We start from the raw sequence: 14014 nt of genomic DNA on the forward strand, positions 1-14014 counted from the left end.
CTTTTTTTTCGCACTATTTGTTAGAGCCTGTAAGTAAGCATTTCACTGTAAGGCCGACTACACCTGTTGTATTCGGCGCACGTGACAAATAAACTTTGATTTGACGGAAATGTTTGAAAGTGATGGCGGGTGGGTAAAGATGAGCGTGAGAACGAATGGGCTACAGTCGTGAAAAAAGAAAGGAAACTAATTCAGTAAAGTTGTGATAGAAACTAAGATATCCCTAGATTTGTTTATAGTATGAGTTTTGGATCAATATTACCCGGGGGATCCGTTTTGAAGTCACGAAGAGTAACGTATCATGGATGCGTCGAGTGAGGTGGCATATGTGAGTCACAAGAGCTGATCTTATTCAGATTTTCTGTGTCCGCGGAACAGAAGAAGCTAGCATTCTACCTCAAAAATATTTTTGAATGGGATGTTTTGTATATGTATTACCGAAGCAGGGCGCCGGTCAAGGGGGTTATCTCTCAGGATGCAGATGATATACCTGAGGAAGTAGGTGAAGTGATTGGTGCAGGCCTACTGACATGTATGGTGGATGGAGTAAGGAAACCCACTTCATCCAAATTATTGGATGTGAAGCTGTGAAGCTTGGATGTGAAGCTGTGAAGCTTTATGACATACCATGTAAGTGCTTATGTGCACAAGCCCCTACAAAGATTTGGGCATGTATCAAGTGTATGCAGATGGGAAGAATATCATATGTCAGCTGAGGTCATATGCTGCAACTGTGGAAACTGCACCAGTGAATGTTTCTCGGCAATCAAGGGCTCCAGGTATATTACTTGTGGAAAAGGTGGACTTCATAGCATTTATTGCAATGGTCATGAACTTCACAGCACAAACAACGAAGAAATCCGAGGAAATTGGAATCATTGTGAGTGCAGCAGAACGTTTTCTGGGACTCTTGAGTTTACAGCCAAGGCGTTGCATAAAATCCTGTCAACGGATGTTCTGCCCTCACAGGGATGTGACTCGAATTGGAATGTGTTTATTTTTGTATGATGCCGTTTTTATCCCTCTCCTATAATGAATATATTTGTATATAGTTTACCATCCATACAGTAGGTGGGGGCATTCACCTCTAATGCTTGTTTACGGGCTGCCATAGCACCATAGAAGTAGAAGCTCTTCTTTGAGGAAGTGCATGTGCAAAATGTAAACAAAGTGTGTTGCGTAATCTCACCCAATTGTCTTTTTTTTTCGTGCAAATGTCTGTAATCCGAGTGAGAGTAGGCTACGACAAAACAACAGGCATTGCCAGGTAGTAAGAACAGTGTACATGTATTATTTGTTCTATATTTTAATCGGTTGTAAGCCTAAACACAGATACAATAGCTAGCTAATTTAAAGGAACTACGCTAATTGCTAGCGAATAACTTGGGTAGCTAATTTATCTACTGTGTAAAAACATTCCTAACGTTCAGAAATGGCAATTCAGAGAACACAATGTAACGTTGAACGTTTGCAATTCAGAGTGTTGTTTGCATGCAGCTACTATACTGTAACTATCAAGCTAGTTAGCAGGGGGGTCAGATGAGCAAATATTGATGTCCGAAATTACCAGTGGTGGAAAAAGTACTGTCACACTTGAGTAAAAGTAAAGATACCTTAATAGAAAATGACTCAAGTAAAAGTGAAAGTCACCAAGTAAAATACTACTTGAGTGAAAGTCTAAAAGTATCTGTTTTTAAATATTCGTAAGTATCAAAAGTACTTGTAAAAGTATAAATAATGTAAAATTGCTTATATTAAGCAAACCAGACGGCGCCATTTTCTTGTTTAAAAAAAAGTTAAGGATAGCCAGAGGCTAACACCTCTTGAATTTGATCTTTTTCCTTTCCTGCTAAGCATTCAAAATGTAACGAGTACTTTTGGGTATCAGGGAAAATATATGGAGTAAAAAGTACAATATTGTCATTAGGATTGTAGTGAAGTAAAAGTTGTCAAAAATATGAATAGTAAAGTACAGATACCCCCCAAAAAGACTTAAGTAGTACTTGTTAAAGTATTTTTACTTAAGTACTTTACACCACTAGAAATGACGTCATGAGCAGTGGACCCTATTTTACATTAGCTAGCAAGCTAGGGTTCCTGTCTTGACATTCAATACTTTTAAAATGTTTATTCAGAAAACATATTGCTGTGCTTTCATATCACGAGTTTGTTGTTTGTAACGTTATCATGATTCCTTGAGGTTGTTGTTTTTAATGCTATCATAATTCCATGATTTTGCAGCTGGTGAGATTATGGAGAATGACGATGATACCAAGGAAAACCCCCAGTCACAAGTCAAGAACTCAGTCAGCATGGAGAAGAACTGCTGCGACGAAGACACTTTCAGGTTTGAATGTCCCCTTGTGGTCATATGAGCTCCGGCTAACAACTTTGATTAGAGAGCATGTTTTGTGCATAAGGAGACACTGCACATTTAATTTGTTTATGGTTAATGGACACCGCACACAGAGTCATATTCAGCAATACAGGCAGCATAGCATTTGACCTGACAAAGAACTGCACATGGTTGGATTGTTGGTTATCTGATATCTGTGTAGGCAATTCAAACATGTCATTCTAGTGTATGCACACAGGCTTACTATTTCCTTATTAGGTCTGTATTCCTCCAGACAGAACACAGTTTAACGTCACATTGTCTGGCAGTGCCAGCACCCAATACATAGCTGAGAGCACAATACTTTAGTATTATTGTGATTAGGTTTGCCAGTGCATTGCATTCCCACACATATTAGAGATATCATCCATGCCACTCTTTCCAAATCAGAGGAAAGTTCAATAAAGCAGATGATTGGGCCCCAAAGTCCACCACCACCACTGCCACTTTGTCTTTCTCTTTAAGCCTTGCCCAGTTTCCTCATTCTGGATGGGTGTTAAGCAAATTATTGGACTAAGATACATTTTCTAACATTAAGGGGTTGGTTTTCACATAGTGGGTCTCATGTGGCCCCTTCTTGATTCTGCTTAGCCCGTAATCCTTCTCAGTCTACTTCAGACCCTCCAAAAATATTCTTATGTCTCTCATTCACTTCCAGAGGCTGGATTTTATGTAAGGCATCATTGCTCCGTCTAAAGCGTACAATAGTCTTGAGATATGTCCTAGCTGCTCTTCTTCCACCTGTTATACCGTAAGGAATTCTAAGACAGGACCTTTGAATCTGTAGCCATTTCTGTGCTTTGGTGACAGCAGGAGTTCGGTATGGTCTTTCATATCAGATTCAGACTCGCACATGATGCCAAGGGGAAGTGCTGTGATGAGGGTCTCCCTTTGATGGATCTTGGCACAAGAAAGAATCGCCAAGGACATACATCTGTAGTTGGACCACTGTAGAAGACCCTGCCTATGACCTCTGCAAAGATTCAAGTATCCAAATCTCCATTAAAGGAGAAACTAGTGATCTGCAGTGAAATGTTCCCCTTGTAAACAAGGAAGAATCACCTGCCTGAACCTCTCATCGCATCAGTTTAGTCCTGCATATTTTCCTCATCTCTTCCCGACACTGAGATTCCTTCCAGAAGATCACACACAATGGATGAGGTCTGCCGGTTGTTCGGTTCGCTCGTAGGGCGCGTCCGCTCGTACAGCATAGCCAGCTCTGCCACCCAGTCCTCAGGCAGCCGCCTACTGCTGCGCCAGCGCCTTGCCCAGCTCATGACCTGCGTGGACGACCTGTACCCCTCGCCCCAGCTCCAAGAGCAGGTGGTAGGCAGCTTGGACAACACCTTCCTCATCTGTGGTAAAAGGGCCAACCTTCTCAAGAAAGAGAACTTCAGGTGGACATGATAGGAAAGAGTTCCTCTTTTCTGTTCTCTTTGGCCTTATTGCAACTTGACCTCCACTTCCTCTGTCTTTATAAGGTCATATGATTTGTTTTCAATCCAAATGCATTGCATATGGTTCTTCGCTGCAAGGGTTTAGTTGATGAACACAAAGTATCGTAAAACTGGATACTAATGATTCTTCTTGACTAAAATGTCCAGCAATGACTTCTCCATTTTATTCCAATTTTGTCGGTTATCTGAGTGCAGAGGGTCTGAGTTGGTCGAGAAGTTAGACACATTTTTCATGTCTTGATTTTAGGCTTTGGACCCTTGTTTGATCAGCCTCTTGAGCTCAGAGCAGGCAGTGTGTGGTGGTCTCTTCCGTTCTGGATCGTAATCTCTGGCACGCTTATCCTTTTTTTTGATTGGATGACACAAAATGCCCTTTTGTCAACAGAACTGAAAGGTTATGATGTTAGGACCATAGAGATCATAAGTCAATGTTCAGTGTTTGTTTTATTTCTGTGCTTAGGACATGGAAAGGGATTGGCTTAGTTCCTCGTTGAGAAGTGTTCTTCATTCACAGTATCTGAATTGATTTAGGCTATGGTTAGAGATGTGAATAGGCTTTATCAACCACCACGGTCCATTAAAGACTGGCTAAACATGATGTTGTGTAACTAAATAAGCTTCTGAAAGTTGCAGTCCCATTTGTCAGGCTTTTGCTCAAATGAGTTTGGTGGAAAGCTGCTGTGCAAGTGAATCATAATCTGCTGTACTCTCTCTCTCCCTTTCTTGCTCCCTCTTTCTTTCCCTCTCTTGCGTTCCATCGCCCCTCTAACCCCCCTCTCGTTCTCTCTCTCTCGCTCCCTCCAGGCTTCACATGGTCACGTGGAATGTTGCTACAGCTGATCCTCCAGATGACATCAGCTCCTTGCTTCACCTGAACTCCCCAAAGACCCCAGACCTCTACGTGATTGGGTGGGGTTGCGGAGCTACTGCACGCTGATTGGATATTGATTAAGACACAGTACAATGGCATGACAGGAAAATCTGTTTTTTACTGTGTAAAGTGTACAAAGTTCTTTCTAAGTGGCATGGTGAAAATGCTTCAGTAAGTTTATTAGTTATAATCTGTGTGTGTGTGTGTGTGTGTGTTTTCTAGTCTCCAGGAGGTGTACTCTGCTCCTCACAGGTTCATCATAGACATGGCTGTTGAGGACTCCTGGAGCCATCTCTTCATGTCCAGCCTGGCACCACGAGGCTACCTGAAGGTACAACAGTAGGACAATATGGCTTCATAACACCTAACAATACCACTCCAGCCCCATAGACCGGTTTGATCAAGTTTCATGCCACCAACCTTAGTCTGAAGCAACAGAAGAATGTGCTCCCAACGTAGTTTGTCCTCCGTTTATTTTCACCTCCTTGTCTTTCAAAGTGATATCGTTAGCTTCTTTATGTGCCACTTCGCTTCCACACTTCTGAGTTTGCCTTTTCATCTTGGTCTTTCTCCAGGATACTTAAAAGAGTCTGAAAATGGCCCAGGTTTTGCCTTTTCATCCTGGTCTTTCTCCAGGATACTTAAAAGAGTCTGAAAATAGCCCAGGTTTAGATGAAGCGATCTCAGGGTGTCTGGTAACTTGTTGTGTTGCAGGTGTCCTCCATCCGCATGCAGGGCCTCCTACTGCTGTTCTTCTCCAAACTGGCCCACGTTCCATTCATTAGAGACATCCAGGACACCTACTCTCGCACAGGCATCTCCGGCTATTGGGTAAGATCAGGCTCAGTGGGTGTTATTAGTTATTATGACAGCTTATAGCGAGTGTTATAATGCACTAAAAGTGTTATAAATGCACCTATAAGGCTTTGTGTGTGAGCCTCATGTAAAAAAAAATGGCTTTTCATACATTTGATTGATTGACCTTGCGCCCAACAGGGGAATAAAGGCGGGGTGTCCATCCGCCTGTCTTTCTACGGCCACATGCTCTGCTTCCTTAACTGTCACCTGGCGGCACACATGCAGTACGCCTCGCAGCGCGTCGACGAGTTCGAGTACATCCTGGACACGCAGACCTTTGACCCCAAAAAGACCCCGCACATCCTCGACCACAAGTCAGTATACATTAAACGCAGTTGAGTGAGTGTTTTTTCCTATATTCACACAGTTGCTGCTTCGGTATTATAAATGGAGAAGCTTGACATCTGCTTGTGATATGATTTTAAGTACTACTGTGCTCTCTGTGTTGAATGTTCACATTGAGCCCGCTCGCGCTCGCGCTCTCTCTCCCTCTCCCTCTCATTCCCTCCCTCTCTCTCTCATTCCCTCCCTCTCTCTCTCATTCCCTCCCTCTCTCTCTCATTCCCTCCCTCTCTCTCTCATTCCCTCCCTCTCTCTCTCATTCTCTCTCTCTCATTCCCTCCCTCTCTCTCTCATTCCCTCCCTCTCTCTCTCATTCCCTCCCTCTCTCTCTCATTCCCTCCCTCTCTCTCTCTCTCATTCCCTCCCTCTCTCAGGTTGGTCTTTTGGTTTGGGGATTTGAACTTCCGCATCCAAGACCACGGCATGCATTTTTTGCGCAACTGCATCACCAGCCATAAGTTCAACTTGCTGTGGAGCAAAGACCAGGTCAGACTCATGAGGGATGCATTTGTTTTGCTCTATCTTGGACCATACTATACATAGATTGGCTTTTCATTTTACACACGTACAGTTAGCTATCTTGTTCTCATGCATGTAAGACATGGGATGTACAAATGGCACCCTGTTCACTTCATTGTGCACTACTTTTGACCAGGGCCCATGGGGCTCTGATCCAAAAGAAGTGCACTATAAAGGGAATAGGGTGCTATTTGGGATGCCGCCATCGTATTTCCTGAGGATGTTGAATGTAATGCTTTTGTTGTCATTCCGTGTGGTTGTATCAGCTGACCATGATGAAGAAGACGGAGGCTCTCCTGCAGGAGTTTGACGAGGGACCTCTGGACTTTCAACCAACCTACAAATTCGACAGGTTCTCTGACTGCTATGACAGCAGGTAATGGCTGACGTTCAATGACAGGCGTATGGGAACACTCGCACACCGAGTTATGCGTGCACAGACAGTCACTGACACACACACACACACTTTCTCTCCTGATGTGTATTACTCTTTGGCTCGACAAAGCATCACTCTTTCAGCATTGTCACTTTCGTGTCATCTTTCCTGCTTGCTTTTGCTGAGCTGACTCCTGCTCTCCTTACAAGACACCATTTTTTCAAATGCTCAACTCTGCTCTCTTTTGACTTCACAGGCCCCACGGGACATGGTTTGGTTTCCAGTAAGCTGTTCAAAACACCCCTCTCTTAATTCCCCCCCACCCCCCTAATCCCCCTTAAGCAGTATTCTTCTCCTGCACAATAAGTCCACTAAAACGGTTTGCAAAGCAGTGACGGATAGATTTTTGCACTGGAAAGTCAAAATGCCCCTCTCTCCCACAAAATGGTGCCTACAGAACCCCAGACCTTGTGCTCTCTTTGTGTGTGTGTTTGTGTGTGCGTGCGTGCTTCTGGGGTTTTCTACAGCTAACACAGTTGTCTCTAACAGCACATACGGTATATCAAAGTTGCTTTATTCTCCACATGAAGCCGGTGGAAAATCCCCATTGAAGCGTATCAGCATTGTGCGGAGGTGGCTGCCATTCTCAGTGGACACAGTGTTCTGGATTTGTTAAGCCTAATTCATTTAACTCCCACAATACCATTCACCCTCATACGGAGAGAGAGAGCAGCTTTGCTAGCCGACTGTACCATTGCCTCTGTGTGGGCGTAAGCAGCTGTCAGTTTATAACAGGCATGGTTGCTGGCTATATACAGCACAACCTCCTTCCCTGCCGCGTGGATTGTTCACTATATAGTTGTAACGAATCGCTATATGCAGAGCATTCGGGAAAAGTATTCAGACCCCTTGACTTTCCCACATTTGGTTACAGCCTTATTCTAAAATTGATTCAATTGCCCCCCTCATAAATCTACACACAATACCCCATAATGACAAAGCAAAAACAGGTTTTTAGAAATTCTAGCAAATGTATCAAATAAAATAAACGGTACTTTGAAGCACCTTTGGCAGAGATTATAGCCTTGAGTCTTCTTGGGTATGACGCTACAAGCTTGGCATTTGGGGAGTTTCTCCCATTCTTCTCTGCAGATCCTCTCAAGCTCTGTCAGGTTGGATGGGGAGCGTTGCTGCGCAGCTATTTTCAGGTCTCTCCAGAGATGTTCGATCGGGTTCAAGTCCGGGCTCTGGCTGGGCCACTCAAGGATATTCAGAGACTTGTGCCGAAGCCACTCCTGTATTGTCTTGGCTGTGTGCTTAGGGTCGTTGTCCTATTGGAAGGTGATCCCTTCGCCCCAGTCTGAGAACCTGATCCAGAGCGCTCAGGACTTCATCAAGGATCTCTCTGTACTTTGCTCCGTTCATCTTTCCCTCGATCCGGACTAGTCTCCCAGTCCCTGCCGCTGGAAAACATCACCACAGCATGATGCTGCCACCATGCTTCATGGGACCTTTATACAGACATGCTGCCACCAAACTGTGGGACCTTTTTATATAGACAGGTGTGAGCCTTTCCAAATCAGGTCCAATCAATTGAATTTACCACAGGTGGACTCCAATCAAGTTGTAGAAACATCTCAAGGTTAATCAATGGAAACAGGATGCACCTGAGATCAATTTTGAGTCTCAAAGCAAAGGGTCTGAATACTTATGTAAATAAGGTATCTGTTTTTTTTATACATTTGCAAAAATGTCTACAACCATGTTTTCGCTTTGTCATAATGGGGTATTGTGTGTATATTCATGAGGGAAACGATACTTTTGATCAATTTTAGAATAAGGCTGTAACGTAACAAAATGTGCAAAAAGTCAAGGGGTCTGAATACTTTCCAATGCACTTATCTGTACAGTATGTATTTATTAATGTTTGTGTGTGTGTGTCAGTGTCAATACTTACGGCCTCCACCTCTGTGCACTAATCAGTACAATAAAGAGGGCACTCACTGTATGAGTCACCCAGTGAGACAGAATGGAAAACTAATCCGCTATGAGAGACGACTAATGAGGAATATGAAAGGATACAAAGCACTGCGGAATCTGATCCATCATGTAGAGCAGACTGAAGTAACACTGAGATGGCGGAAACGCTAAAGAAATCCAGCTACCTTATGAGATACTTCGTCATACTTTCTCCATCTCTAACACACTCTCATGTCATTCTCTCACAGGCTTTGTTCAAATATCCATACTAGCAGACTGCTAGAATGATTCAATGTATTGGGCATGCATTCTAAGTGATATACTAGTTCATTTGGAACTTGGTCTTTCTGTTTCTCCACATCTTGTTTGTCTCTCACTAAATCTCTTCGCTTGTCCGTTTGCCGGTTCCTCTCCATCTCTCCCATTCTGACTTAATCATTCTTTCCTCTCGCTCTCTCACTAAATCTGTGTCTCTTCTCTCGTCCGCCCGTCTGTCTGCCTGCCCAGTGGTAAGATGCGTAAGCCGGCCTGGACAGACCGGATCCTGTGGAGGGTGAAGCCTAAAGAGCCACCCCCAGAGGAGGAAAAGGACGAGGACAGGGACTCTGGTCTGGATGAGAAGAACACCAAGAATCAGCAGGAGGAGGAAGAGTTCCCTCTGAAACTCAAGCAGGATTCGTACACCAGCAACATGGAGTACGGCGTCAGCGACCACAAGCCTGTCATCGGCATCTTTACCTTGGAGGTGACTGAGGCAGCGGCATTTCCCACATCTGAGACCGTATGAACAGAGTCTTAAAAGTAGCAGTGCTGATCTAAAATCAGTTCCTTCCTGTCCATATGTTATTCATTGTGATCTAAGAGGCGACACTTACTGACCCAAGATCAGCACTCCTACTCTGAGGCGCTTTTTGAATACAGGCCCTGGTCTTCTTTTCCAACGTGACTCTTTATAACGAAACCGTATGATGCAAATATACTGCCTTTATACTCCTTCACCCTCTAGCCAATCCTGACTACCTCTTCCCTCCGTTTGTTCTGCCGTTCCCTCCTGTCTATCCCCACGCTGTAGTTGAGGAAGATGTACGAGGTGCCGTTGGTGCGCGTGTGTGCCGAGGGTGAATGGAGCGCCGACTTTGACGCCATGGTGATCTACAGCCCCCTCCAGCCCTTCCCTTCTAGCGCCTGGGACTGGATCGGCCTCTTCAAGGTCAGAGTCGACGTAACCCTGTTCTTTTGAATCATAGAAGTGTGGTCTGTGTAGTTTTTAACAGGTCTGTGTTTGTGTGTTACAGGTGGGATTCAGGAGTGTTTCGGACTACATTACCTACACCTGGGTGAAGGATGATGAGGTCTCGTTTAATGACGAGCTCACCCAGGTAATATGACTGCGCGCGCGTCTTTTTTGTGTTTGATGACATGGAGATGCTTGAATATGTTTCTGTGTTTACCCAGGTCTATGTGAGCAAGGATGAGATTCCGGCGCTGGGAGGGGAGTGCGTGCTCTGCTATTACTGCAGTACGCTCCAATGCATTGTGGGTATTAGCTCACCCTTTAAGGTAAGTGCAGGTTTACTGTAAGCCACCAAGAACAGTCCAGACAGAAGAATATACATACTAACGTTCATGCATTTTGGGTCAGTTTTCTGGATGCAGCTTCAGCCTAGTCCTAGAACTCCTGGACTAAAAATATTGGAGTTTGAATGTCGAAATGTCTCCGTCTGATTTCAGGTACACGAGTCCAAGGTGGCCGTTGAGGAAGGTATCGCGCCGGAGAACATCGACGGCCTTGAAAGGGCCACAGCCAGTTAGGACCTGTGAGTGGACCAGACTTTATTGCTGGACCAAACATGACCTCTTAACACTGTCTGTCTGTCGATGCTGTTACACATTTGACCTTTGGCCTGTCTGCAAGCTGTGGTGCTGCTGAAGTCATGGAATGTTACCTAACTGTAGGCCAGTGCACTTTGTTTTTAATGAATCATAACTGTTTCTGTCTTGTTCTCCGCTGCCAGTTGTGGCAACAGTAATAACAGTAAGCTACGCGTTTATTTAAGTTCTGTTCAGGTGTTGATCCCGCTTTTAAAATCAGTTGCGGAGAGATATTGGCAGTATCGTTTTAAGAAAGGTTCAGTGTTTTTGCCCAGTGTATTTTTTTGTTGTGTGTTCTGTCTCTGGGATTGATACAGAACACATTGGACATTGTCAGATGTTCCAGGTAGGTTGTACAGAAGTCTAACATTAACTTCAGAGTCGTGGCTGTTTCACTTGAGAATTCGACCAATCATATAATGGTATTGTTAATGCATGAATACGACATTGTTTTAAATAATGGTTGATACATTTACATTTTCCCTCCGCTAACAAAACGCGCTGTGCTGTGCTGTGCTGTGCCATTCCGAGAAATATATCGCACAATTTGTTCTTGTTCACATTCATGACCATGCCCTTTTTATAGATGTGTGTTACTGGTTTAGGTATTTATTGAAGTCATTGTGGTTCAAGTATGTATGATTGGGGATGAAAAGTTATCTAAGAAAACAGTGGCTTCAACAACCAGTCTAACTGTTCAATGGATGCTTTGGTACAAAACTATAGAATTCCTATTTGATTATCTATTGGTGTGTTTGAAAATGATTATATTGTTCTTATTCTTAAAAAATATGCAAGTCTTTCTTGTTCTGTACGCATCAACATTTAATCTATAGAACTTCTTGTACTTTTTTTTGGACCAATTTCAGCATAAGCGAGACCTGTTCAAAAGTCTACTTGCTTATTTTAAACGCTTGTACATTGACTCTGTATTTACAGTATATTGAAAATTAGGAGTGCTCTATTTTCTCAGTAACATGTGGTAAATGAATGAAAACAAATATGATACTGTAACCTATTTAAAGCTGAAATAAAACATGTAAATGAATGATGCCTGTCATTTAGCACTAGTCTGGAATAGAAATTGCAACAAGTCATTTTTAAACCTTTGATACAATGTAGTCTACACTGTGTTTATGTTGTCGTCTTTAGCTGGAAACGAGAAATTACATTTAATATAAAAATAAAGCTTTTTTTAAAACATTTTATGAACGGGTATTTAGAAGATTTCTGCTAGGAGGACAATAATACACGGACATTCGGAACAACATTCACACTTTAGTCAAAGAGGAAAAACATCAGAGAGAGAAATATAAAAGTAAATAGTTCCAACAGTTATGAAGGGCTTTATAAAATAAATAGATTGATCAACTCATTTGCTTGAAGCAATGTTCCTTACAGTATACAGTAAGCGCCATTTCCAGTTTGATCGCCAATCCGGTCCAGGACCAAGGTACATTGACATACAGGTTGACTTGAGGTTTTACTTTTCTCAACACAGACGCAGTGCCCAAAGTAACCATGACATTACAGCTTGCGTTTGCACCACCTAAAACATTTTGAAAAGGGAAGTGACATTTAGCACGTTTTAGAATAGTAAAATGTCATCTCTAGCCTATTCCAGACTACTTATTGGAGTGGGTACTCCCAGCCATAACAATTGAATGACTAGAATCTAAATAGATAGGATAGATCTAGGCTTACTTGTATGCTCCCAGCCCCTGTACAGCCCAGTGTTTACAGACGGTGCTCGAGGTGGGCCAGCAGCTCTCGGTGGGGTACTGGGCTCGACAGCTGGGACACTAAGAAGCTCTCGTCCAGCTGGTTGACGACCTGAGAGGGAGAGGTGAAGCTCTCTTTGGACGGCTTCAGGGGTGCTGGGGATCTGCTGTGAGCGCTGGCATCGTACAGGCCGGACAACTCCCTCTGCCCCTTCTCTGACTCGTGTTTGGTGACGTGGTCCTTTGCCTTGCGCAACTCCAACACCTTGTGGAGCTGTTGTTGTAAATACTGACAGTCTCGCTTCTCATCCTCCGGGTCTTTGGCCGGACACCTGGATCTGCTGCTCCAGAATTGTGACCCGTTTCTGCTCCTCGTGCAGTCTCAGTAGGGATTTCTGCAGTAGATTCACCTGTACCAGGAGCTCAGCAGACCTCATCTCCTTTTCCTCTAGTCTAGCCTGGAGCTCCTCCATGTCACCCCACAGACGGCTCTCTCTGTCCCCAGAGCGGCGCTTCTCCTTCTGGACACTCTGCCGGATACTCAGCCTCTCCGCCTGGAGCTGCTGCCACACCTCTCTCTGCTTCTCCTCATACCTGCACTGCAGCTCAGACGGTTGTCTCTGGGCTGTATTGACCTGCTCTCTCGGAGCTTCCGGCTCCTTCTTGGTCGTCAGTAACAATATCTCATAGTGCTTCTGTATCTGCACTGACCTCTCTTCTGAATGGGTGTCTTTATGCTGCTGTGCGAGGGCCTGCTTGGCTTGGTTTAGCTGCTGTTCCAGCCCAAACACCCGAGCCAACACGTGCGCCTCTCTCTGCTGGTCGTAGGCCAGCCACTGCTGGTTCTTTTCCAGGGCATCTCTGAGGTGGTCGTGGCTCATTGCAGTACTGGTGGTGAGCACCTGTCCATCTGATGGGCAGCTCTGCAACCCAGCGCCAGATCTACTACTCTCCAGCTCCTGGCACTTAGCAGACATGGACACCAGCTTGTTCTTAACGTCCTCTGTCTCAGCTTGGAGTGACTGGAAGTTTATTGCGTCTCTGCTCCGCCTCCCTGACATAGTGGTCTATCTGGGCCTGCAGACCGGCCACTGTCCTGCCCCCTGCCACATGGGCCTGCAGGCAAAGAGAGCAGATTTCCTGGTCCCTGGCCAGTAGCTGCTGAGTGTTCTTCTCCCGTAGAGGCTCCAGTGACAGGATTTTCTCTAGTACACGCTTGCTATTTTCAGATTCTGATGGTTCTTCTTTCTGACGAGACAGCTCATCCAATGACTTCCTCAGATATGCATTCTCCTTTCTGAGTTTATTGATCTCCATATCCTTTCTGGAGCAACACAGCCTTTCTGCCTATCTTGTCGGCGAAGTTGTTTTAGTTGCTGGATGATATCGTTGCTAAGATAGCAAGCTATCGAGCAAATTGCCTCGTACAGATGTTGTTAATGATGTTGCAAATATAATCCAAATGTACACGTCGCTGACCTTTTACATTTCCCGCGGTCGATGGCCCCGCCAAGATTGCAATGTGTTTTGCGTTGATCTAGCAACCGTTTGTTTACAACCTTTCCTTGAGTTCATTCATTGCAGACAAGACAGGCAACATTGTTGCAACTTTTAACACGGTGT

General features: G+C 44.3%; 1 protein-coding gene and 1 pseudogene across 1 annotated transcript; one reads left to right on the plus strand and one right to left on the minus strand.

Annotated features, from left to right (window-relative positions):
• The first annotated feature begins 1123 nt into the window (after positions 1 to 1123).
• Positions 1124 to 11878, plus strand: LOC115141596 (inositol polyphosphate 5-phosphatase K-like). The gene is made up of 13 exons (XM_029680616.2): positions 1124 to 1267; positions 2242 to 2347; positions 4657 to 4761; positions 4946 to 5054; positions 5438 to 5554; positions 5720 to 5895; positions 6298 to 6409; positions 6709 to 6818; positions 9306 to 9543; positions 9871 to 10008; positions 10094 to 10177; positions 10254 to 10358; positions 10530 to 11878. Exons 2-13 carry the CDS (start codon positions 2253 to 2255, stop codon positions 10608 to 10610), a joined length of 1470 nt encoding a protein of 489 aa, XP_029536476.1. The 5' UTR covers positions 1124 to 1267; positions 2242 to 2252; the 3' UTR covers positions 10611 to 11878.
• A 529-nt stretch (positions 11879 to 12407) lies between these two features.
• On the minus strand, positions 12408 to 13970 carry LOC115141244 (centrosomal protein of 55 kDa-like; annotated as a pseudogene).
• Between the last annotated feature and the right edge of the window lie 44 nt (positions 13971 to 14014).

The sequence above is a fragment of the Oncorhynchus nerka genome, linkage group LG14 (genome assembly GCF_034236695.1).
Source record: "Oncorhynchus nerka isolate Pitt River linkage group LG14, Oner_Uvic_2.0, whole genome shotgun sequence".
In the NCBI taxonomy this organism is placed as follows: Eukaryota; Metazoa; Chordata; class Actinopteri; order Salmoniformes; family Salmonidae; genus Oncorhynchus; species Oncorhynchus nerka.

Bases quoted from the DNA above. Each gene is read 5' to 3' on its own strand.
- LOC115141596 (XM_029680616.2), top strand. From the start codon at position 2,253: ATGGAGAATGACGATGATACCAAGGAAAACCCCCAGTCACAAGTCAAG. The intron at 2,348-4,656 runs GTTTGAATGTCC...CGCTCCCTCCAG, and splicing joins TGCGACGAAGACACTTTCAG to GCTTCACATGGTCACGTGGA. The intron at 9,544-9,870 runs GTGACTGAGGCA...CCCACGCTGTAG, and splicing joins TCGGCATCTTTACCTTGGAG to TTGAGGAAGATGTACGAGGT.